This window comes from Tachysurus fulvidraco, chromosome 7 (genome assembly GCF_022655615.1).
Source record: "Tachysurus fulvidraco isolate hzauxx_2018 chromosome 7, HZAU_PFXX_2.0, whole genome shotgun sequence".
Taxonomy (NCBI): Eukaryota; Metazoa; Chordata; class Actinopteri; order Siluriformes; family Bagridae; genus Tachysurus; species Tachysurus fulvidraco.
In genome coordinates, this window is record NC_062524.1 from 13,531,822 (window position 1) to 13,557,410 (window position 25,589).

Sequence of the window (25,589 nt, forward strand, 5' to 3'; positions counted from 1 at the left end):
AGTTTTCCTTCTCACAGTCGACTGTAAAGCGTCGTGATCTGTTTGATTTGAATTGAAACCCATTTACAAACCATTATGAAAATAGGAATGTTTTTTTTTAAAAAGAAAAAAACTTATGATTTTATCTCACTGTGAAGCTGTAAGACTAGTTAATGAGAAAGGCAGAGCCACCAATCATGAACTAACCACATGTGATGATAAAAATAATTATACATATATCCGTTATATATATTTGTGTGTGTGTATATATAAATACGTTTTATATATATATATATATATGTGTGTGTCTGTGTGTGTGTGTGTGTGTGTGTGTGTGTGTGTGTGTGTGTGTATAGGTGAAATCCTGTCCAGTAGTAAATAAGCTTGTAAACATTTAGGCCATTGTTAAGAATCGGGGGCGTGGCCTCTGTGATTATGCCCCACCCACTGGAACAGCATGCGGTCTCCGGTGGCCTTTTAAATTGCGCTTCAGTGCGTAAATAAAGCAGAAGTTTGCTGTCAAAGCGCCGGGATTCGAGCTCAGTACCGTAGTACAGGCACTTATTACAAAGTAGAGCCGGGTTTTTTTTTTTGTGCTGTTGGTGTATTTGCTTGTGTTGTTTGCCCTACAATGACTATGAGTTGTTCCACTCCCGACCAGAGACTGGAGCATCTCCTGAGCGCAGTGGAGAGCGAGTTTCACAAAGGGACTGAAAAAGGAGACACGTCCGAGAGGGACATTAAACTCACCCTGGAGGACGCAGAGCTGTGGAGCAAATTTAAAGAGTTAACTAATGAAATGATTGTCACAAAGACTGGAAGGTCAGTACAACTTTTGTTCGACAGAGCAAACAAACATGTTTGTTGGGATGTGAACCTTAACTTTAGACTTGTGTTATTAACCTTAGCCTAGTATTATAAAAACTGACTCACAAAAAAGAGAACATTTCTTAGTGTTTGTGAAGTTGTAAAGTTGTGTGTGTTTCAGTGTCGGTGTGTGTTTTGTTGTGTTTCCAGACGGATGTTCCCTGTTCTGAGGGCCAGTGTTAGCGGTCTGGACCCCAATGCTATGTATTCGGTGCTGCTGGACTTTGTGGCTGCAGATAATAACCGCTGGAAGTATGTGAACGGAGAGTGGGTACCGGGCGGAAAGCCTGAGCCTCAGAGCCCCAGCTGTGTGTACATCCACCCAGATTCACCCAACTTTGGAGCCCACTGGATGAAAGCACCGGTCTCCTTCAGCAAAGTCAAACTGTCCAACAAACTCAATGGAGGAGGACAGGTGAGGCCCAGCCCCAATTCCCTTTTTAAAGATGGCTTGGTGATTTATTTATCTGACTTGTGATACTTGACCCTGTGATATCTTCATATTTGTTTTATCATAGCTACATGACCTTACATTTGAGTCTCCTCACCTTTCTGTAGATCATGCTGAACTCTCTGCACAAGTATGAGCCGAGGATCCACATCGTGAAGGTGGGCGGCATCCAGAAAATGATCAGCAGCCAGTCTTTCCCAGAGACTCAGTTCATAGCAGTGACTGCCTACCAAAACGAAGAGGTATATAGCACAACCCTAGTTTTCCCAACTAAAGAAATCTTCCTCTGTGCTCTGTATTCTTTGTTTCTTAATGCATCATTGTTTCCTTCTTCAGATTACAGCACTGAAGATCAAACACAACCCGTTTGCTAAGGCCTTCTTGGATGCTAAAGAGAGGTGTGTGTATATTAAAGCGAGATGAGCTGTAACTCTTAATAGCTGTAGTACTCGAATATGACATGAAAATAGAACTCCTCATTTAGTATTTTTCTTCACGCTCTCAGGAGTGACCACCGGGAGTCCCAAGATCAAAGCAGTGACAATCAGCAGTCTGGCTACTCACAGAGTAAGTACTCTTATCAGTAATACACCCAAATCTATTCAGTACAAGAATTCGTCATGACTTAACTTTCTACCCTTACAGTTGGTGGCTGGTTTTTGCCCAGTAATGGCCCCATCTGTCCCAGCAATAGCCCACCACAGTTCACTCAGTCACCAGGTCACTCCTCCAGCTCTTATTGTGAGAGATATTCCAGCCTGCGGAGCCACCGAGCATCTCCTTACCCAAGCCATTACCCTCATCGCAACACTAACAACAGTAAGTTTATTCATACCCTATAAAGTGAAGTGAACGAGTTTCAGTACTAAAGAGAGTAATAGTTAGTTTAAGGTTTCCTGTGGTTTAAATTCTAGATGTGATTTATAATTTCTCTGGATAAAGTGCTGACAATCTTTTATGATACTTCTAGACAATTACATGGACAGCTCTTCAGGGGGTATTCCAGCCCATGATAATTGGTCAACCTTGCAAATCCCTAATTCTAGTGGAATGGGCACGCTCACTCATACCACCAACACCACCTCCAACACAAGGTCAGTCCACAAATACAGACTTCCAGTTTCCTTTTTAGACTCATTTTAATCACATAACTTTTACTTAGTGATCAGCTAAGACCTGTATCCTCTTGTGTGTTCACAGCCAGTACCCCAGCTTATGGTCTGTGGCAGGGACAGCCCTCACACCGTCTGGCTCGGCCTCAGGCTCCATTGCTGGGGGTCTAACCTCTCAGTTCCTGCGAGGTTCCTCCGTGTCTTACTCAGGTCTGACCTCTTCTCTACCCGTCTCTTCTCCGTCGTCCATGTACGATCCAAGCATGACCGAGGCGGGAGTGGCCGATGCCCAGTTTGAAACCTCCATTGCCAGACTTACAGCTTCCTGGGCACCTGTAGCACAGAGCTACTGAGAACTGACTGGGGCTCAAGAGACTTGCTCTTGATGTTCTAGAGATAGGATAGGATTAAGATCTCCGAATGGTGATTAACGGGTTGTTCTAATGCAGGTTAGAAGATCCAGAAGAGAGAGAGAGATGTTTTGCAGTTTGGGGAAATTACTTTCTCATTTTAGAATGCTAAAATAAATACATGACCCAAATATATTGTTCTTAAAAACGGTAATTATTTTATAGAAATAATAGAAACTTTACTGTCATTTGGGACCAATGACGGAGCTCCTGGAACTATAAGATTAATAAGACCAAATGTTGTTGTTGACTGAATAAATGTAAATGTCTGTAAATAAATTTAAGTTAATGTCAATGCTCATGGTTGGTCATATAGAATATAAATCTAAAATATTCAGAAAGTGTTGATGTACTCGTGAAGAAGACAGAAACATGTCTTTTATCCTTTCTGCTAATATACAAGGGTATGTCCTGTACCTTACACACAGAAGTGCCTTGTACATACCTATCTGTTTGTACTTGTTTGCTGTAAGATTTATTTATGTCTTTTTAATATTAAATTAATTTTTTGTTTTCTCAAATACCTGGCTCTTCATTTTTTCTTTTTCTACACAGTTCTAAATATGTACACACACACACACACACACACACACGTCAATAAACACAATGCAGTTCTTAATTCACAAACTGGCCCTGTGTGAAAAAGTAATAGAAAAGCCTTAGAATTTACAAATGTAACCGACAATTCATTGCTTACCCCAGTTTACATCGCTATCTTTATATCTGTGTATTATCTTGGTTCACAGATATAAAATCACTATAATATATAAACTATATACATCATCTATCCAATTAGATTAAACACACCAATGATGTTCATTCAGCTTTCCAGCATTGTGAAGTTACTGAAAGGTATCACTACACTAGTGAAGTGTATTCTGGAAGAGAGGTTTCCAAAGCCGTGTTTAAGTCTCCGTACCTCCGTGGAGCTACAGTAGGAGTCGCAGATCTGCTCTTCTTACCAGTATTCCTCCAAGAGCACACTGACACTGGTCCAGGAAACACAAGAAACTTCAAGCCTTGCACACATCAGATTAGGTCTCACCTTGATGACCCTCAAAACTGTAATGTTCTGCTGTCCGATGAGTCAAAAGTGGAACATTTTGGAAGACGGCGTAAAGCAAACATACTTTCCACAATAAGAACATTGTGCTAATATAATAGTAGTGTGACAGCATTGTGATGTTTCGCTGCTTCATGGCCTGGATGACTTCATGGCCATACCTGACTAAAGAGTGATTTGAAGCTTGGCTCTGAAGCCCAAATGACTCCTTTGGAGAAGTTTGATGACATGTTTTGAGTTGAACCACAATAAGCTGATTCTGTAGAGCCTTTAAACAGGCAGCTCATGCAAAGGAGAGTTTTTGGTCACAATAAAAGAAAAAATATGAATAATTTATATAAAAAGTTTAAAGATGAAGATGAAGATATTTATTAGTGTCATAGAGAAACAATGTTTTGGACAAAGATCCTTCTCTATGCAGTTGAGGTGCTTCTGAGTCTATAGAAGATTCATATATATTCATAAGAGATATATATTTATTTGTTATATAATTTATATCACAAATACAAAGTAGTTTTTTTACATTTATGTCAGATACAATTATTACCAATTATAAGTGCAATTGCAAATATTATCACGTGACCTAAAAAAAAGTATTTTTGCTGTTTTTTGATAACGATGTTAAATTATACGACTTCAGAATTCTCAATATTTCTTATCATCATTACTTCTATTATATTTGAATATTGCATTTCTCTAGAAATACAGGTTTGTTTACATGTTGAAATACTTCACATGATCATCTCTGTAAATTGAGAAATCCAGAAAAGGGACTGTGGCTTTCTGTGTGCACAAAATCAGCACTAAGACATTACGGCTGTGTCGAGTGAAATCCGTTAGATGTGAAGAAGCGACGCTGCAGGTAGTACAGACAGAGTGCTGGATAAGAGCTCCAAGCCTTACACGACAGGCCTTTTTCACACCACTTTGCTAGAATTTACAGCTCGGTGTGATTCTGGAAAAAAATATATATATTAATCTTCATCAAATAGCATCAAAGATCAAAAGTAAAAGTAAAGCAAAAGACAGACTTTAATTTACTAAAGCTTTAGAAAACCCCCCAACTGCTCCCCGGGCGCCGCAGCATAAATGGCTGCCCACTGCTCCGGGTGTGTGTTCACTGCTGTGTGTGCACTTTTGATGGGTTAAATGCTGAGAACAAATTCTGAGCCGTATGTCACGTCATGTCACGTCAAATGCAATTTTAATGTCAATGATGCTTATTGAGCCTTTTTTTCTTTTACGGGCGCACACCCACACACACACAATGCATGTGATATATACTGTATGTATGTATGTGTGTGTATATATATATATATATATATATATATATATATATATATATATATATATATATATATATATATATATATATAGAGAGAGAGAGAGAGAGAGAGAGAGAGAGAGAGAGAGAGAGAGAGAGAATCTCCAAGACCCTAGACAAGGTATACAAAGAACCTTTCATTGCTGCTGATGTTCTGAATGACAGTGAAGTGTGTAATGAACATTAGACCACAGGGTAGAGCTCAGGTTTAAGGCATTCTATAAGTTTCCATGTTGCAGTAGTGTGTGTGAGGGACGGTGCTGTCAGTGCTTCAGTGGATACAGCTCAGAGTCTGTGATTGAGGAGTCCACACAAGGGTGCAAATGAAGCCCACAGGGTTGAAGAGCCACAGGCAAACAGAGCTGAAGAAACAACATGACAGACATCTGGGACAGGGAAGCTGTGTGAACAGGAGGTCTCTCTGGGAAAAGAAGGCAGAACAAAAATGACTGATATTATTAACAGTGTGAACTGTGGCAGAGTGAACAGACATTTCCCTCCAGCCTGTACTTATGGAATATGGAATATTATTGCTCATTTTGTATTGAATGCTGGCAGACAGAATGAAAACCCCAGAAGTCAATATACAAATATACAGCCGACCATTTATTCATTTAATTCAATTTATTTTTATCACACAAAAATAAAGTTTAAAATTAAATTAATATTTATCTCTAACATTTATTTCTAACGATCAAGTATGAGGTGGTGCTTAGGTGTTGAGGAAATTCTCCTTGAGATGATATGAGGAAGAAACCTTGAAAGGAACCAAACTCAGAAGTGAACCTCATCCTCATCTGGGTGACACTGTATAGGGTTCAGCTCTGGGAGGTCTGTGTTTCTAATCACACACAGTATCTTCATCATTTGTAACATAAACACTGAAGAAGTACTATGGAGTCAGCAGGAAGTCTAAACTCATCCTCTACCTTCTTTAAGCAGCTCAAACACTCCCAACTGGTATTTGATAAACATCTACAAACAGAAATCTGAATATTCTGATACCTTCTGAAGGCCCCATCTACTTTTATAGGAAAGTAGATCCATGTACCTGAAATGGACTAATGACTTAATCTTTCAAATTAGGAATTGAAATGGCTTTTTAAATCTGATGAGAAGGGAATAAAAATAATTACTAATATGATAGTTTTTTTTGATTGTCCGTTTTATCCAGGCTTGAGACCAGTACTAAGCATTAACTCTTTTAGTGCAGGACTAGATCCCTGCCTAGGAATCAAACCCGGGTCGCCGGCAATTAATTACGATTAACAAAAGGGTAGAGTCAGGGCTGGGGGTTAGAGTTACAAGTCTGGGGTCACAATATGGTAGCATATGCAACATCCCTAGCTTCAGTCTGTAGTGTAACTCAATATGGACTACTGCTTTGTCATGTTGTGCGTTCTGAGACACTGAGCTGCATTTCTGCTCATCCCAGGGGTAAAGATTGGTGAATTTAGTTACTGTACGCTTCCTGTTTGGTCAGAGCAGTTGTGATTATATGTTTGGTCCCAATTTTATGATATTTTTAGATAACAGTTGTATCTGTATAATTGTAACCTGATGTGTTTTGTTGAGTTGGAAATGTTTATGCTACAAAATGTTAAAAACAAAGATTCAGTGGGGAACTTTTTTTTTTTGAGTAAAATCCATTCGTTTCTAAAAATGGGTGGTTCAAATTGAGCAGTCTTCTCTAAAACGGTCTATGATGGAGTGATAAGAAATCCACTCAGTCAGGATAAAGTCCTGGGTTGCTGAATCATGTTGTTCAGTGTAGAATTGTAGATGTTTGGTAGACAGTACAGGTTATAAAGTGTTTTGTGGTGGCAGAGACACAACTCCATCTAGACCCAGTGATGACTGTTTGATCATCTGCACCATTTCAGCCACGCTCCTATGAACCCTGGGTGATTTACTGAACCTCGTTGCCAAAAACAAGTCCTCAAGTCTGGTTCGGCCCATCACCGAGAAGCACTCTGTTTACCGATCTTTCGCGCTCCTCCCATGTCCACATACACAAACCCACCTTGCCCTCTGATGTCTGTGTGCTTTCATTAATGAAGAAATTCTCATACCTGGGTGAGACATTGCTCTCAGCTGAGGAAACCATGCCTTGTGTTCACGCTGGCCCAAACTGGCCGAAACTGGAACCATAAACACCAATACTATTAGCAACAAACTAGTTTATTTTTCCCTTTCCCAAGGAATAAAAAAAAGTGTGCTCAACATCAGTAGAACCCTGACGTGCTAGAAAGATCATTTCTGCACTATAAAGTCACAGGGGTTTGAGGTGTGGAGCCGAGATCATTCTCAAAGTCAAATCGATGATTTTGAATTAAAAAAAATCTAAAAGTAGGACATAACTGATGATTAACGGCAAGGTAACAATTTATTATCAGGTTTATTAGTAGTAAGTGATATATTACTTTTTTTTGTTAGTTATTTTCATGTTATTAATCATGCCCTGACAAGACTTTCGACTAGGGCTGTGTATTGGCAAGAATCTGGCGATATGATACGTATCACGATACGGGGTTGCGATACGATATGTTGCGATACATTACGATATTGTAAGCAAGGTGATATATTGGGATATTTCTTATTTTAATTATAGGATAAAGTTTTAGGGAAGCTGTCAAGAACACCACCATATGCAAACCTTAGCAAAAAAAAAAATTCTTATTTAAACAGAACACAGTGGGAACTGCATTTGCATTAATTAGCCCCTGTAACATTCAATATGATTGAACCACTTTATGTGCAGTATGAATAAAGGGGGAAAAATAAAGTGCTTGCAGGATTTCTTAAATGTATTAAATGTGTTAAATTAAATGTATTAAATGTTAGCTGTTATAAACAGACCATATATATATTTTTCGACCCTGCCTTTAAAGCTTCACAGTTTCAGTTTACAATTGTAGCATGCAGTGTCCTAACATTTTGATCTGAACAAAAGAATTATATCTGCTTAATATCAATGAAAAATAAAGTGCTTGCAGGATTCCTAAAGAAAACAAAACAAATATAAACAATAAAATATTTACGGATGTTGAACATTCTCAAAACCTTTAAACTTGGATTTTATTAGGGGTCAAGCCCCGAAGGGGCGTAGACACCTATTGTTATTGTCGGTTTTCTTCTTCTTCTTCTTCTTCTTCTTCTTCTTCTTCTTCTTCTTCTTCTTCTTCTTCTTCTTCTTCTTCTTCTTCTTCTTATTATTATTATTATTATTATTATTATTATTATTATAATTCCTCTTCTTCCATTGAAGTCAATCGCAGCCCATAGAACCGTCTTCTTCTTCTTGTTCTTGTTCTTCTTCTTCTTCTTATTATTATTACTATTATTATTATTATTACTATTATTATTATTATTAGTCATGACCTGAGGGTGCATGCAACATTTCGTGACAGCGCCACCTAGTGGTCACAAGATTTTAAAAACAGTGCCATATTGCTACGAAACTTGTTATGGTTCATCAGCGACATGTTTTGAGCGCATGTGATCAGCTTGACCCCGGTATTGCTGCTTGCAGCTATATTTAGGGGTCAAGCCCCGAAGGGGCGTAGACACCTATTGTTATTGTCGGTTTTCTTATTATTATTATTATTATTATTCTTCCTCTTCTTCCATTGAAGTCAAATGCAGCCCATAGAACCGTAGGTAGGAAAGTTATGTAATTTGGCACACATGTAGAGGCCAGTCTTCGAAGTTACTCTAGCAACTTTGGTGTGTCTAGCTCAAACCCTTTAGTGCCACCAACAGTCCAAAATCCAATTATGTTCATGTTCATAACTGCTGACTCGTAAGGCCTAGAGACAAAGTTCTTGAATATTTTGGATCTTTTGCTCATGCCGATTCGAATGCACCATATGACATAATTTCTGTCATGAATACCTTTCCGCCATTTTGAATTTTCCGTAAAACCTAATTTTTCGAACTCCTCCTAGACCGTTTGTCCGATTTGCATGTCCTTTGGTATCTAGCATCTAGAGACACCCGAGACAAAAAGTTATCAAAAGCTTTTTGATAGACCAATGCCTTCTCGTATACCGTGGCAACATACATGGTGGCGAGCACGCCAAAACGGACCTGAGGACGTATCTTCGCAAAACTTATGCGTGTCGACATGAAACTTGCTATATGTCATTATAGTCATGACCTGAGGGCGCATGCAACGTTTCGTGACAGCGCCACCTAGTGGCCACAAGATTTGAAAAATAGCTATTTTCACTTATAACTACTGCAAACTTGAGTCTAACATCATGCAGGGAGTGTTGTTAGACTCCTTGAGGTATGCTGAGTCAAATGAAACCAAACGGTTTTCGGATGGCCATTTTGTGTGGTGGTGAGCACGCCAAAACAGACGTGAGGCTGTATCTTCGCAAAACTTATGCGTGTCGACATGAAACTTGGTATATGTCATTATAGTCATGACCTGAGGGTGCATGCAACGTTTCGTGACAGCGCCACCTAGTGGCAACGAGATTTTAAAATCAGCTATTTTCGCTTATAACTACTGCAAACCTTAGTCTAAAATCATGAAGGAGGTGTTGTTAGACTACTCGAGGCATGCCGAGTCAAACGATACCAAACCATGGCAACATACATGGTGGCGAGCATGCCAAAAGAGACGTGAGGCTGTATCTTTGCAAAACTTATGCATGTCAACACGACACCTGGTATATGTCAGTATAGTCATGACCTGAGGGTGCATGCAACATTTCGTGACAGCGCCATCTAGTGGCAACGAGATATTAAAAACATTGCCATATCGCTATGAAACTTGGTATGGTTCATCAGCGACATGTTCTGAGCGCATATGATTGGCTTGACCCCGGAATGGCTGCTTGCAGCTATATTTAGGGGTCAAGCCCCGAAGGGGCATAGACACCTATTGTTATTGTCGGTTTTCTTATTAGGGGTCAAGCCCCGAAGGGGCGTAGACACCTATTGTTATTGTCGGTTTTCTTCTTATTATTATTATTATTATTAGGGGTCAAGCCCCGAAGGGGCGTAGACACCTATTGTTATTGTCGGTTTTCTTCTTCTTCTTCTTCTTCTTCTTCTTCTTCTTCTTCTTCTTCTTCTTATTATTATTATTATTATTATTATTCCTCTTCTTCCATTGAAGTCAATGGCAGTCCATAGGACCGTATGTAGGAAAGTTATGTAATTTGGTAAACATGTAGAGGCCAGTCTTAGAAGTTACTATAGCAACTTTGGTGTGTCAAGCTCAAAACCTTTAGCGCCACCAACAGTTCAAACATCCAATTATGTTCATGTTCATAACTGCTGATTCGTAAGGCCTAGAGACACAGTTTTTGCATATTGTGGATCCTTTGCTCATGCCGAATCGAATGTACCACATGACATCATTTCTGTCATGAATACCTTTCCGCCATTTTGAATTTTCCGTAATACATACTTTGTCAAACTCCTCCTAGACCGTTTGTCTGATTTGCATGTCCTTTGGTATCTAGCATCTAGAGACACCCTAGACAAAAAGTTATCAAAAGCTTTTTGATACACCAATGCCTTCTCGTATAGCGTGGCAACATACATGGTGGCGAGCACGCCAAAACAGACGTGAGGCTGTATCTTCGCAAAACTTATGCGTGTCGAAACAAAACTTGGTATATGTCATTATAGTCATGACCTGAGGGTGTTTGCAACGTTTCGTGACAGCGCCACCTAGTGGCCACGAGATTTTAAAAACAGCTATTTTCGCTTGTAACTACTGCAAACTTGAGTCTAACATCATGCAGGGATTGTTGTTAGACTCCTTGAGGCATGCCGACTCAAACGATACCAAACGGTTTTCGGACGGCCATTTTGTGTGGTGGTGAGCACGCCAAAACAGACGTGAGGCTGTATCTTCGAAAAACTTATGCGTGTTGACACGAAACTTGGTGTATGTCATTATAGTCATGACCTGAAGGTGTATGCAACGTTTCGTGACAGCGCCACCTAGTGGCCACGAGATTTTAAAAACAGCACTTTTTGCTTATAACTACTGCAAACGTGAGTCTAAAATCATTAAGTAGGTGTTTTTAGACTCCGTGAGGCATGCCGAGTCAAAGGATACCAAATGGTTTTCAGACGGCCATTTTGTGTGATGGTGAGCACGCCAAAACCGACATGAGGCCGTATCTTCGCAAAACTTATGCGTGTCGACACAAAACTTGGTATATGTCATTATAGTCATGACCTGAAGGTGTATGCAACGTTTTGTGACAGCGCCACCTAGTGGCCACGAGATTTTAAAAACAGCTATTTTCTCTTATAACTACTGCAAATTTTAGTCCAAAATCATGAAGGAGGTGTCATTAGACTCCTTGAGGCATGCTGAGTTAAACGATACCAAACCGTCGCAACTTACATGGCGGCGAGCACGCCAAAACAGACATGAGGCTGAATGTTCGCAAAACTTATGCGTGTCGACATGAAACTTGGTATATGTCATTATAGTCATGACCACTTGGTAAATGTCATTAGAGTCATGACCTGAGGGTGCATGCAACGTTTCGTGACAGCGCCACCTAGTGGCCACGAGATTTTAAAAACAGCTATTTTCGCTTATATCTACTGCAAACTTTAGTCTAAATTCATGAAGGAGGTGTTGTTAGACTCCTTGAGGCATGCTGAGTCAAACGATACCAAACCGTCGCAACATACATGGTGGCGAGCACGCCAAAACAGACAAGAGGCTGTATCTTTGCAAAACTTATGCGTGTCGACACGAAACTTGGTATATGTCATTATAGTCATGACCTGAGGGTGCATGCAACGTTTCGTGACAGCGCCACCTAGTGGCCACGAGATTATAAAAACAGCTATTTTTGCTTATAACTACTGCAAACGTGAGTCTAAAATCATGAAGGATGTGTTGTTAGACTTCTTGAGGCATGTTGAGTCAAACGATACCAAACGGTTTTCGGACGGCCATTTTGTGTGGTGGCGAGCACGCCAAAACAGACGTGAGGCTGTATCTTCGCAAAACTTATGCGTGTCGACACGAAACTTGATATATGTCATTATAGTCATGACCTGAGGGTGCATGCAACGTTTCGTGACAGCGCCACTTAGTGGTGACAAGATTTTAAAAACAATGCCATATCGCTACGAAACTTGGTATGGTTCATCAGCGACATGTTCTGAGCGCATGTGATCGGCTTGACCCCGGAATGGCTGCTTGCAGCTATATTTATTATTATTATTCTTCCTCTTCTTCCATTGAAGTCAATGGCAGCCCATAGAACCGTATGTAGGAAAGTTATGTAATTTGGCACACATGTTGAGGCAAGTCTTAGAAGTTTTTCTAGCAACTTTGGTGTGTCTAGCTCAAACCCTTTAGCGCCACCAACAGTCCAAACATCCATCTATGTTCATGTTCATAACTGCTGACTGGTAAGGCCTAGAGACACAGTTCTTGCATATTTTGGATCGTTTGCTCATGCCGATTCGAATGCACCATATGACATCATTTCTGTCATGAATACCTTTCCGCCATTTTGAATTTTCCGTAATACTTACTTTTTCGAACTCCTCCTAGACCGTTTGTCCAATTTGCATGTCCTTTGGTATCTAGCATCTAGAGACACCCGAGACAAAAAGTTATCAAAAGTTTTTTGATAGACCAATGCCTTCTTGTATACTGTGGCAACATACATGGTGGCGAGCATGCCAAAACGGACGTGAGGACGTATCTTCGCAAAATTTATGCGTGGCGACACGAAACTTGGTAAATGTCATTATAGTCATGACCTGAGGGTGCATGCAACATTTAGTGACAGCGCCACCTAGTGGTCACAAGATTTTAAAAACAGCTATTTTCGCTTATAACTAATGCAACATTTAGTCTAAAATCATGAATGGAGTGTTGTTAGACTCCTTAAGGCATGCTGAGTCAAACGATACCAAACAGTTTTCGGACGGCCATTTTGTGTGGTGGCGAGCACGACAAAAGAGACGTGAGGCTGTATGTTCGCAAAACTTATGCGTGTCGACACGAAACTTGGTATATGTCATTATAGTCATGACCTGCAACGTTTTGTGACAGCGCCACCTAGTGGCAGCGAGATTTTAAAAACAATGCCATATCACTACGAAACTTGTTATGGTTCATCAGCGACATGTTCTGAGCGCATCTGATTGGCCCCTGTTCATAACTGATGACTCGTAAGGCCTAGAGACAAAATTCTTGCATATTTTGGATCCGTTGCTCATGCCAATTCGAATGCAAACTTCAGTCTGACATCATGAAGATGGTTTTGTTAGATTTGTTGATGCATGCCGAGTGAAACAATACAAACTGTTTTCGGTCAGCCATTTTGGGTGTCAGCCATTCTGAATTTTGTCTTTTAGTTCAAGTATGTCATAAAAGCAATTATATTTTGTTATGAAACTTGTTATGGTTCATCAGCAATATGTTCTGAGATAACTTGTTTTGGCACCCTCTACTGTTCAAGAGATTTGAGGCTATATCTCCGCATTGTTTATCGTATTTGCACCAAATTTGATGGATGTTGTCACAAGCATGAACAGAGGCAAAGTTCAGTGGTTTGTAACAATGCCATCTAGTGGTCACAAGATTTGAAAAAGGTTTAGTGTATAAACTTATAGGGGTGGTTTTCCAAACAGGTATAAGACTAGTCCTAGACGGAACAGTTTTTGAAGAGGTGCCCAAACAAAACAACTTCCACTGTCATTCTAAAATACATCAGTACCTTTTGTTTGCCCTAAAAATGCACACAAGTAATGTTTTGAGTAAAGCATGTTTGTTAAAACTAGTTATATTTCCTAATTACACTAAAGCCTAGTTCTGGTTTAAGCTAATCTTTGTCCGGGAAAGCGCCCCATTAAACTTCATATAAATCCTCATTTTGGATAATTGAGGGTACATGCATTATGTCATTGAAGAGGCACCTACTGGTGGGAACATATGTAAAAGAACTATTCCTTATAATTGTTGAAATGCTTATTTTGTCAGACATTTTGAATATTTCTACTAATTACTTACTGGTCTACAAAAAGAGTTCTCAAATAAATATAAAGTAATGGTAAGAAGAACACAAAGAAAAAGCACTATCAATAAAATATTTAATAGTTAATACAAGATAAATAGTTTTACAGATCATTTATATTTAAACAGATTCTCTGGCTAAGAGTGAATGTACATGCTTGTTCCATCTCCACACATGAATAAATGACTGAGATAAGTACTGTTAAAGATGAATAAATGTTGATCTGTCATGTTGTAACGAACAGTTGGTGTGAATGACATTAAAAAGGAAGTCATCCTAATGTAGTGGTGTGTTCACCATAGTACATTTTTCTTCAATATAACAAAGCACAATAATGTTATGTTGTCATTTGTCTAGATAAGTAAAAATTATAAAACAAAAATAAATGTATATAACAAAATGATGAATAAAACTACACCTACTGTATGTAAAATGGTGTCATCCTAATGTAGTGTTGTGTTCACCATAGAACATTTCTGAAATAAAAGAAAGTATATTGTTATGTTGTTATTTATTTTGAAGTTAAAATAAAAATCTAAAGGCAAAATTAATGTATATAACAAAATTATGAATATAAATGCATTTACTTTATGTAAAATGGTAAATGTATTACTGATGCCCAGTCTTCTTTTTGCTGTATTCTGATGTACATCAGTTGAAGATAGATGATGTTGTTGTTTCATTTAAACAATAACATGAGAATTTGATTTTTGTCAACAACAAGGTAAAGGTTCAGCTATTGTTTCGGCATATACATTCTAAAACATAAAAAGGAAGTAATAATTATTCTGTCAAATATTTAAATGATGAGAAAGCATGTGAATCATAAGAAGAAATATGAATAAAAATGCTAACCTTAAGTTTCAATGCATGATTCTTCCATCACCAACAGTAGTTATCTCAGTCATTTAGTCATGTGTGCCAATGCGAACAATAAAGTAATGGATGAAATATTAATGTTCATTTTTGTGATAAATAAGAGTCACACATAATTGTTAAACAGTGCTTAAAAAGCATTTTTGTACATAGGCAAGATGATTTTTGGCTTGTATAAAATATAAAATAATAACTTCTTCAACTTTGCTTAAAATGCAGTTAGGGTTAGAGTGTAGAGAATAGGTGTGGTTGTGCTAAGAACTAAAACTTGTAAAACACAGCAGATTACAAATAAATAAATGAATAAATGAATAAATAAATAAATGAATGAATGAATGAATAAATAAATAAATAAATAAATAAATAAATAAATAAATAAATAAATAAATAAAGCAAAGAACTTCTTAAGCAAACAGTGTTGTCAAATAACTATTATACACCAACCCCTGTCACCTCCCATCCAGTGTCCACTATCCTATACCCAGGGAGCCGCTGTGATTGTTTCCTCCCTAACCCCCTGCCCCCATTAACCAGCCATCGGAGTATTACTATCTATTATTACAGCAGTGACATAAGTATAGCCTGATGAAAGCTGTAGTAGGTTTTTGCAACCTCAACATGTATACATTTAATGTCTTTTGTGTACACATGGTCTATTAAGGTACCCTTTTCTGTAGTTGGAGTTTGTATGTGTTGACTGTATCCATGTTCTTGCATTAATTTCACAATTGTCGATGAAGTAAAAATGTCTTCATTAAAGTCTCCCATGACTATTTTCTGTCCTGGATGCTTCTCCATCTCATCAATAACAAGTAATAGCTGCTGTCGAAACAAATCAGGATTATAAGAATTAGGTCTATACAAAAGTGCCACACTCAAACTGACACATTACAAAGTATAAGCATTCTAAGTTGGAGCACTCAGGAATAAACAAATCACACTCAATGTTTTCAGAACAATACAACCCAACGCCACCTCCTCGCTGATGTTTTAATTCAGTATAAAGTGCAGTGCTGTTGTCATAACACTTAGCTCTTGGGTTGTGTGAGAACACATATCCTGGTATCTGTGGTTCTTGGTCATTAACATTTAGCCATGTTTCTGTCAAACAAATACAATCAGCATTCATCAAAACTGTATGTGACAGGACATCTTGAAAGTGAGCTTTTAGACTTTGCACGTTAAGCAATGCTATTCTAAACGTACCAAAGGATTTACTGAAACTGTACTTATCCAAACTGATTTTTGTCATGTGTTTCATAGCCAACTCAATTTTGTCATTATAAAATATGACAGATTCTTTAAAGTCCTCAATGATTAATCCACTAAGAGACCTTACACGGCTTAAAGCAACATGTGCTTGTCCTGCTATAAAGATTTTATTAAGTGAAACAACAGCTTTATCTACCGTGAGTCCTTGTACTTTGTGAACTGTACATGCCCATGCCAATCTAAGTGGAAATTGCCGTCTTATGCAACCAGCATTTGTGACTTGGTCTTCTTGTACTTCAATCACAGTCGAATTTGGAAAAAGCATGTGACGTTTTTTGCATCTCTGAACTTTTCCAACAGTTGGATTATCAAACTGCACTTGAATAGCAGATGGGAAATTGTCATTATCTTCACTTTTTTTCAGATTTTCACTTATGTGGACAACTGTACCAAAAGCTCCATTCACAAGACCGTCAGCAACATCAATATTTTTCTTTAACATAACCCTTGCTCCAACACCCAAGGAAATGCATTTAGATAGACATGAGTTGAAAACTGTAGCGTGGTATCCAACTTTACGTTCCATTCTTCCAGTTTTCGAGTTTCTGATATAATCTTGAGCATTTATACTGATTGCTTCTGGACAGCACTCATGTAGTCTTTCAATGTTGTATTTATCAACCTCACTATTTGTAGCAAATATGTGAAGGTCATTACATCTGTCCCCAGTTTCATATTTTTTCAACTCAGCAATATGAGTAGTACTAAGATCTTCATTTTTCTTATGCACTCTCAGGCGATTTAACATTCCAGCAAAAGATGCATCTTGTTGTCTAACTTTAGTTAATTCAGCAAGGTCAAAGTTGTTTTCCCAAAGGTTCACTCCTTTTGTGTCAGAATAAAGAGCAACTCCTTTCACAGGTGGTAACTGGTAGAAATCACCCACAGCAACAATGCTGACTTTTCCAAAAAGAGATTGATCACCAGTTTGTTTTATTTGTCGCAGCCTTCCATGAATGTATGACAACAGACGATGGTCAACCATAGAGACCATCAATAATCAAAATTTGCAAGTTACCTATTTTGATTCGTAAAGAATTTATTTTGTCATCACTAAACGGTTGATATGGCAATCTGACATTTGCACAGATTGAAAATGTATTATGAATAGTTGCAGCACCAACATTAAATGCTGCTACTCCTGTTGAAGCTGTTAAAAGCACAGTAACATCATCTGGATTTTCAGACAGCTGAGATAACAGTCTGCAAGATTCATAGTGTATTGCCTTAATTAAATGACTTTTTCCTGTGCCTGCTCCACCAGTGATAAACAATCGGATAGGTTCAGGGTTTTGTCCAAGTACTTTTTGTAAACACCACTTACCGACTTTATAGAATATGGCAGATTTTTCCTCATTTAATGATCGCATTAAATGTAACGCTTCATCTCTAGGCATTGTGGTGTGGTTTGTTTCTACAATACAACTAGTTTGTGGGTTTCCTGTAAGATCTGGAATCACTTCTTGAGTGTAATCCTCATCAGACGATACTTTATTCATCATCAGTTCAATACATTCATGACGTTCTATTTCAGTTTCAGGACATATTGTAGCCCAAGCATCCTCTAAATCTATATCCTGCTCCAAAAGCTGTTTAGCTCACTCTATTTTATCAGAGTCCTTTTCAAACAATTCTCTGTTGCAATCAACAATGAATTTCACATTTTGCGTTCCAGAATTAGTTTTTATGACACCAGTTTTGTAGTACTCCTCATATGTCTCATAGTTGCTCGGCTTCAAGTGACAGTCATCATAATGTGGTAGAAAAAGTTGCAGTAATGAATGATAATATGTTTCTGGATCTTTTGTGGGTGAAAATCTAGGATATCTGACAACAGCTGGTTCAGTTCGTGTTCTTCGTTTCACAGTTATTATGGAGTTTAATAACTTCAGTTTCTGCATTTTTTTTGTGTGACAAAACTTCCGAATTTGTCAAAACTCTGTACTCAGAACAAAAACTGACAAGACAAAGATTTTGTACTGGTTGTTTCTGGGATCTGTTCTTGTACCTATCAACAAAACTTGTCATCCAAAAAGTGCTTTCATCATCACACTGTTATTTGTCCAATTTATTCTTAAGCACATGCAAAGGAAAACTCATCTTTACAGGATTTGGTCCTATCGGAATGAATTGTACTTTACGTGAGCATTCCTTTAAGTGCATGCCTGTCAGTCTGTACATGGCCTCTTGAGCTGAAATTTCTCTGTTGTGCAGATAGACACTTCCCAATTGTTTTAAAGATGCTTTAGCTCCAAGATTTCCATTCATAGCCTCATTTTGTGCACGTTGAAGCAAAAGTCCCATTTCTTGTTCTGCTTTTGTGATATAGGTAAGTATATAAACTACTACGGAAAAGGCATCTGTGACATACTGAATATCCATATTTCCTTGCCAAGCACGCAATAAATCTCTGTTATACTGGTTTACCCAAACATCTTTTGGATTTCGTTTCAAGATAATGGATTTCTTTTTAGAACATTTGTTGTATGCTTTTTCAAAGATAGCCTGACTAATGCCAATAGATGAAAAGAAATCATCGGTCAAATTAAAAATCAAATCAGAGTTTAAAGCATTTTTAATTTTCTTTATAATTGCATTTGCTGTGTCATCTTGATCTTTCCCTTCAAACTCATCTGCATTAGATGCTCTTGTAATGAAGGTACGGCTAGATGGAGGTCTTGGAAAATTAAAACAACATACTGTATTTTTCTTGCGACATGTTTTTTTATGTCTTGTACTGTGCTTCTGCACACTGTTTACTGCTTCAAATAGTTGAATGTCTTGTTCTGGTGGTGTCTCACAGGTGATATATGTGTCAATGAAATCAGCAACTGCGAGATCATTAGCTTCATCATCATTAAGCTTTGGAGCATTTTCTATCCAAAACAGACAGTGAACATGAGGAGAACCACGTTGCTGGAATTCAACACGATAAAAATAGTCTTTTATTTTACCGATAGGTTCAGCTGGTGACATAATGACATGTTTCAGAAAACAATGCCATCTGTGATCAAACATCCTTGCTGCAGTGACAGGATTTCTTCGTATAAGTCCGCATTTCTCTGACCACTCAAGTTCATCTAAAAGTATTTGTTTGCCCTCTTGTTTAATAAGGACATTCAACATTTCAGGCCATCTCAGATCAGCAGAACTAAAAGATGCAAAGAAAGTTGGTATGCCAAGTTGTCTAATCAAAGCAAAGAGATCTTTCTGTGTAGACATCCAATAGGGAGGCGTCCCTCTGACTGGTCTCAAAAACTTTTATCCTTCATCAAACTTTAGTATTTTTTGCAAGGAATCAGGATTTGTCAGCATATCTGGTGTCACCTCTGATAAACTACCTTTCTCATAACCTTTGCGTAATGCAATTGAGACATTACACAGAATATGTTCAACTTCTGATATATACTGTGCATAAAAATGAAGTCTGTATTCTGAGCAAAACGTCCATCGGCATTTAATATTCGTGCGTTCAGGTATCGTGACAATGTGATTTTTTCTGGTCTGTCATCATGAAATGTTGGACCACCAGTAGGATAGAGAAAAGGGAAGCATTTTGCCTCATTGGTTTTATCTGATAACAACCTAACAGGACTGTTACCTTCACCTGGTGCTACATTTAGTACATCATGAAAATGTTGATCAATTATTTCTGAACCAATGTCAACAGGCTGTAGTGATGTGTCTGACAAAAGTCCACTTTGCTCCTTGATATATGTTAGATCTTCCTGTGGTTCATCTTCAGCGTCCTTCTCATTGTCAATTTTATCTGAAACATTATCTTCCTGCATTTCATTACCATCAGCATCATCAGGTTCATTCAAATTGTTGATCCACTGTACATCATTATACCACTTATTGTTTTTCACCAAATACAATAAAGCATTTCTGACATGATCAGTGTGAACATATTTATATTCATAGTGGCCTTTGTATGTCAATTTTCATTTCAGTTTGATTTTTATCATATGGTCATCACATTCATTTCGGGGAAGTATGTTGGTCATGTTTGTAGTATTGACCGGAATACAGACAACTGGCCCATGAACACCACGCTGTTGACCCCGAGGGAGACAAAGAAGCCGTAAGAAAGGAATATTTAGTGCTATTAGATGTTGTTCCAATGAGTTTAGACATTTGAATTCTTTTGGAATTTCCACCAAATGCATATTGTTAGCAACACTCTCTTCAGGTAGTTGTCCTCTAAGGATTTTTCGATGGCATGTATAACATATCCACAAATGACAGGCTACATTACCAGATAAATCACAACTACGCTCACATTCAGTGTCACATACATGTAAATACTTCAATGTGATGCATCTTTTACTTAAAGCAGCTATGTGCTTTCCTTTTTGTTCATAGCAATCAGATTTACACTCAATAACTTGTTTTCTAAACAATAAACGATGACATACACAACAAACACACATTCTGGACCTCTGCTGACTTCTTGATGAAACCGACTAATAGTAACATCAATGTTTTTTTGTCTTTTTCTTTGTTTTGCATAAATTTCACATCCTTTCTGTATTTTACTCATGCGAAAGTTTTCATCATTATGGTATTTACTATAAGAATATTCACGAACACTGGCTTTAAAAGTGGGATTTGTGCTATATTTATGTTGAGAATATTCACAAACACTAGCTTTAAAAGTGGGATTTGTGCTATATTTATGTTGAGAATATTCACGAACACTGGCTTTAAAAGTGGGATTTGTGCTATATTTATGTTGAGAATATTCACAAACACTGGCTTTAAAAATGGGATTTGTGCTATATTTATGTTGAGAATATTCACGAACAGTGGCTTTAAAATTGGGATTTGTGCTATATTTATGTTGAGAATATTCACGAACACTGGCTTTAAAAGTGGGATTTGTGCTATATTTACTCAGAATATTCACATAACTTTGATTTAAAGACTTTGTTGGTTTTGTATTTGATCTGAGAATATCGCCTAACATGGGTTTGAAAATCAACGTCTGTTGAATATTTCATCTTTGATCTTTCACATTTTGACTTCTGAATGTTAATATCACTCTTATATTTACTTTGAAGGATTTGAAGTTTTCTCTCTTTATATTCAGTATTGTGACAATATTTATTTTTGGAACTTTCATTTTTTTCGCGTCTGTATTCTGTGTCTTCAAAGTATTTTGATTTTACATTTAATTTTTTTTCCTTTTTCTGAAATCATTATCGCTGTGGTATCTCTCACGCTGTCTTTTACATTTGGGATTGTCTGCTGAGTCATTTAACTTCCTTTTTCGTAAACACTGCTTAATCTTTTCATTACCCTGTACAGCTTTGCATGCTCCTGCACAAACATTGCTTTCATTTTTATGTGTAACACATGTAACAATTTCAAAGTGATTTTCATTACAGTGCTTTAGATATATAGCATTATCTGTGAATACCTGATCAGTTGGTGCATGTACATTCCATCTGTCATCATTGAAAGTAAAAATATTTGTTTTCAGCAAATCCAGAATCAGAATAATACATTTTACGTTGTGTCAAATAATCTTTCACCGATCTGTACTCTTCTCTTAAATACCTTATAAATTTAGGACTGTTAGCTTTAAGGTGTTTCACAACTTCACGTCTGATTTTCAGGTGTTTCTCTTCATTGCCACATACCGCATGTGCTATTGTTCTAAAGAAGCAGTTTCCGTCCCGTTTGATGCTCTTTGTTTTACATGGTTCTCCTAAAGAACTCATATTTGTACCTTGTACACTGTTGTTTTCATTACTCAATTGTAAGCGTGCAGACAAATAATTTTGATTAGCAGATGTTAACGGATTAAAAATGAACTCAATGTTTATAGTATCCCCAATTCTGAGGTCACTTGTTCGTAAATTCTCATTTAACAAGACATCTGTCAACTCAACATTTTCTTGTCTATTTTTCTTATCAGCTGTTTTTTCTTTATCCAATTTGCTTACATATAGCGCTTGTTTACTGTTACCATCATGACACTTACTCAACTTATATTTGCTCTTAGGTGGAGTGCTTGTGGCACTGCCTTGTTGACCAGACTTATAGGCTGTATCTGCAGCTGTGGATTTTGCTGTTGCTTTAACATCCATTACCTCGAATGGCTTTCTTTCGGTGTTCAGTATGACAGCAGCAATAACTGTTTGATTATTCATCAACTGACTATTACCAAGTGGTTTCTGACATTGTGCATTTCGTTCATTATTGCAATCTTTTATGCATATGCCTTCTGTAGGTCTCGGATCAAGATGCATTAATTTACCAGGATCCTCTGCACTTTTAACGCCATTAACATTTGTTCTGCTTTGGCCATGACAGACTGTAAATGCACCTGCATTTCTATCATGCAAGCTCGGCTTGATACCTGTTACCTCAAATGGAATATATGCATCGCCATACCTTTTACCAAAGTCATAGAAATACCTGATAACATGATTAATGTTGCTGTAATAAGCTACAAAGCTTGTTGCAGACTTGTATTGTTGGCCATTAATGAAACTGGTGGCATGTGAATCTACTATGGCATATAAATGACCTTGTTTTATAATTGCACATGTATTTACAGCAATAGTTACCAAACAAGCATCATAATCAAGCAGTGATCGCTCCACCGCTACATTAAATGGCATTGCAAAATCTCCCACTTCTGTATCATACTCAAAAACATCAGTAAAGCCACTGAAAGATAAACCATACTTTATTTCAAAATATTTGTCACAGTATGTCCATGTTCTGGGAAGTTCTGGGATCAGTAGGTAGTCGTACTGGCCTTTTCCTATTTTCCTAGCATCTTTTAAAACAACATAAAGGTCATTTCCCTTATTCAGTACATGATCCAAATCTGCAGTTTGCCAAGTCAAAACATTCTTTACACAATGCTGAAGTACAGATGTTAAACTGATAGCCACACACTGCTTGTTTCTTGTACATCCAAATCGCATATCAGCTTGACTGAATGATCCTCTTATAACTGTTCCATCCAGTACTTTATCAGCTTCATTGGCAGTCACATGGACTTTCTCATTGACAGTTTTATTGGCAGTCACATGGACTTTCTCATTGGCAGTTTTATTGGCAGTCACATGGACTTTCTCATTGGCAGTTTTATTGGCAGTCACATGGACTTTCTCAATGACAGTTGTTTTGTGACAATGAATTGTCTGTATTGGAGCACTTTTGAGAGGAGGCTGAACCTCATGTCTTTTTGGAGCACTTTTGAGAGGAGGCTGAACCTCATTTGGTAATGAAGCACTTTTGGGAGGAGGCTCAACCTCATATGCAGCTCTTTTGACAAGAGGCTCAGCATCTCTGAGAACAGCCATGCGCCTCTTAGCCGCCTCAGTTCTCCGGTACCCTTTTTTCCGTGGCATCTGCAAAAAATAACACATCGAATTAAAAACTGGCATTACAAACAAAATATTATGCATATACACTTCATCGTTTTACCATGTAATTTTTTATTAAAATTGATGTACTTAAAAGGCAATGTGAATCTAGAAATGATACTTTTGTTATTAAAATTAAAAAGTAGTGTGTAATTTACAAAGCTTTTAATGGCTATTGCCTGTTCTCAAGCTTAAAAATACATAAAAGGATTATGAAATAAATTTGTGCTGTATATTTCAGGTCTCCTGAAGAAATTTATAACACTATAATTTTAGTACTGCACAATAAATGAGACCAGAATACTAATAAAAAAATCAGCTTTACTGATGAGATGGGCGTGACAATCACTTTTGATATATCGGCCATCTCTGCCGATTATTTGAAATCTTCCAGTCCCAAGCTGAGTAACTGGCTGTTTATTTAAAGCGCTGAGTGAATAAAGGATTTATTGTTATTCTTAACGAAAAACACAACAAAACAATATTGCTTGTATTAAAAATTACCTATGTATGTGATAACAAAAACGAGTAAGCAGCGTGTTCTGCCGTCGTCTGATCAGTCAGCTTGCCTCAAAAGCTCTGAAAATAATAAATGAAATTTGACACCCGCTGCTCTACGCTTTCAACTCAGCTAAAGTCAGGCAGAAGACACATTTTGTTTGCTCTCTCTAAACTAACTGATTTAATTACAAGAAACAAATTAAATAGTGGAAGACGGTGCCGTTGTGCACAAGTAATCTAAGCGAGTGGTAGAATAGAGCTTTTTCAAACATGATTTCCTACACACACGTGATTTAAACAAACTTTTTAAAGCCCGTTAGTTGTCACCTTACAGTTTAAACAGGTCAGTTACCTTACTTATGTGACATAATAAACAAAAGTTATTATATTGTTTTCATATGCCAGTGTCTCGGGGTGTTGTGTGGTGCTTACTGTGTTATTTTATTTTCTAATTTTGTTGCCGTGCGCAACTCCAGCCCGTACTTTAGAAGAGGCTGCATTCAGTCACAGAAACAACGATTTTAACCACCATAGCCAGCAACAGATCCCAAGTAGTATTAAACAAAAGCATTTTCTTGTTCCTCGCCACAAACGTTCGATGCTAGCCACGCTTCTGTTTATCCGCCCTTAAGCCTTTTAGTATGATTTCGAAAGCCTCAACTTATTTGGTCGAGGCACTTTTCAAACTACTCGCCATACACATTCGTCCTCTTACACGTGTAAATTACTCCATAACCACTGCTATGACTTTTTATATCGACATTTCTTTCGTTAAAATACATAACTTACCTTCTTTTAAGAACACTAGCAACTTTACAACACGCGATACAACAGTTTCTCCTAACATCAAAGGCAACACGAACACACACAGCATGCGTGCAGTGCATCTGTCTCTACCGTAAAGTCAAGTGTTAAGGCGCATAACTCCGCTGAGAGCCCTGTTTTCTCTCACCCACGTTTAAGAGACATATATCAGAATTACACATACCACACATAATTTGTGGTAATTTCCTGTTAAAAACGAAGTTCATTTGGCTTTTTTGCGCTTTTAATTACAACATACTACCGGTTTAGACCGTAATATGCAGACTTAATACGCAAACGGTCACGTCATTGGCTGGGGCTCTGCTTACCTGCTGTTTCTAATACATCCATAAATCCATTTTCAGGACATGCTCTATTGTCTCCTCTCCTTCATAAACGTAAAATCAACCAAAAGCATTACAAAAGGATCTGAATTTTTAAAACACTACATCTTAAAACGATAACAAACATCTTTCAATAATATTTTATTACTTAAACCAAGACCGCATTACACTTTCT

General features: G+C 37.7%; 1 protein-coding gene and 1 pseudogene across 2 annotated transcripts; one reads left to right on the plus strand and one right to left on the minus strand.

Moving 5' to 3' along the window:
• Positions 1–411: 411 nt before the first annotated feature.
• On the plus strand, positions 412–3,340 carry tbxta (T-box transcription factor Ta). Of its 2 annotated transcripts, XM_027157409.2 has the most exons (9): positions 412–550; positions 641–801; positions 997–1,261; positions 1,405–1,539; positions 1,634–1,695; positions 1,803–1,864; positions 1,943–2,116; positions 2,268–2,391; positions 2,498–3,340. In XM_027157409.2, exons 2-9 carry the CDS (start codon positions 779–781, stop codon positions 2,760–2,762), a joined length of 1,110 nt encoding a protein of 369 aa, XP_027013210.1. In that variant the 5' UTR covers positions 412–550; positions 641–778; the 3' UTR covers positions 2,763–3,340. The 2 variants fall into 2 exon arrangements, with proteins under 2 accessions (XP_027013210.1, XP_027013209.1); XM_027157408.2 differs by having other exon boundaries at positions 455–801.
• A 12,640-nt stretch (positions 3,341–15,980) lies between these two features.
• LOC113649590 lies at positions 15,981–25,187 on the minus strand (annotated as a pseudogene).
• Positions 25,188–25,589: the final 402 nt, after the last annotated feature.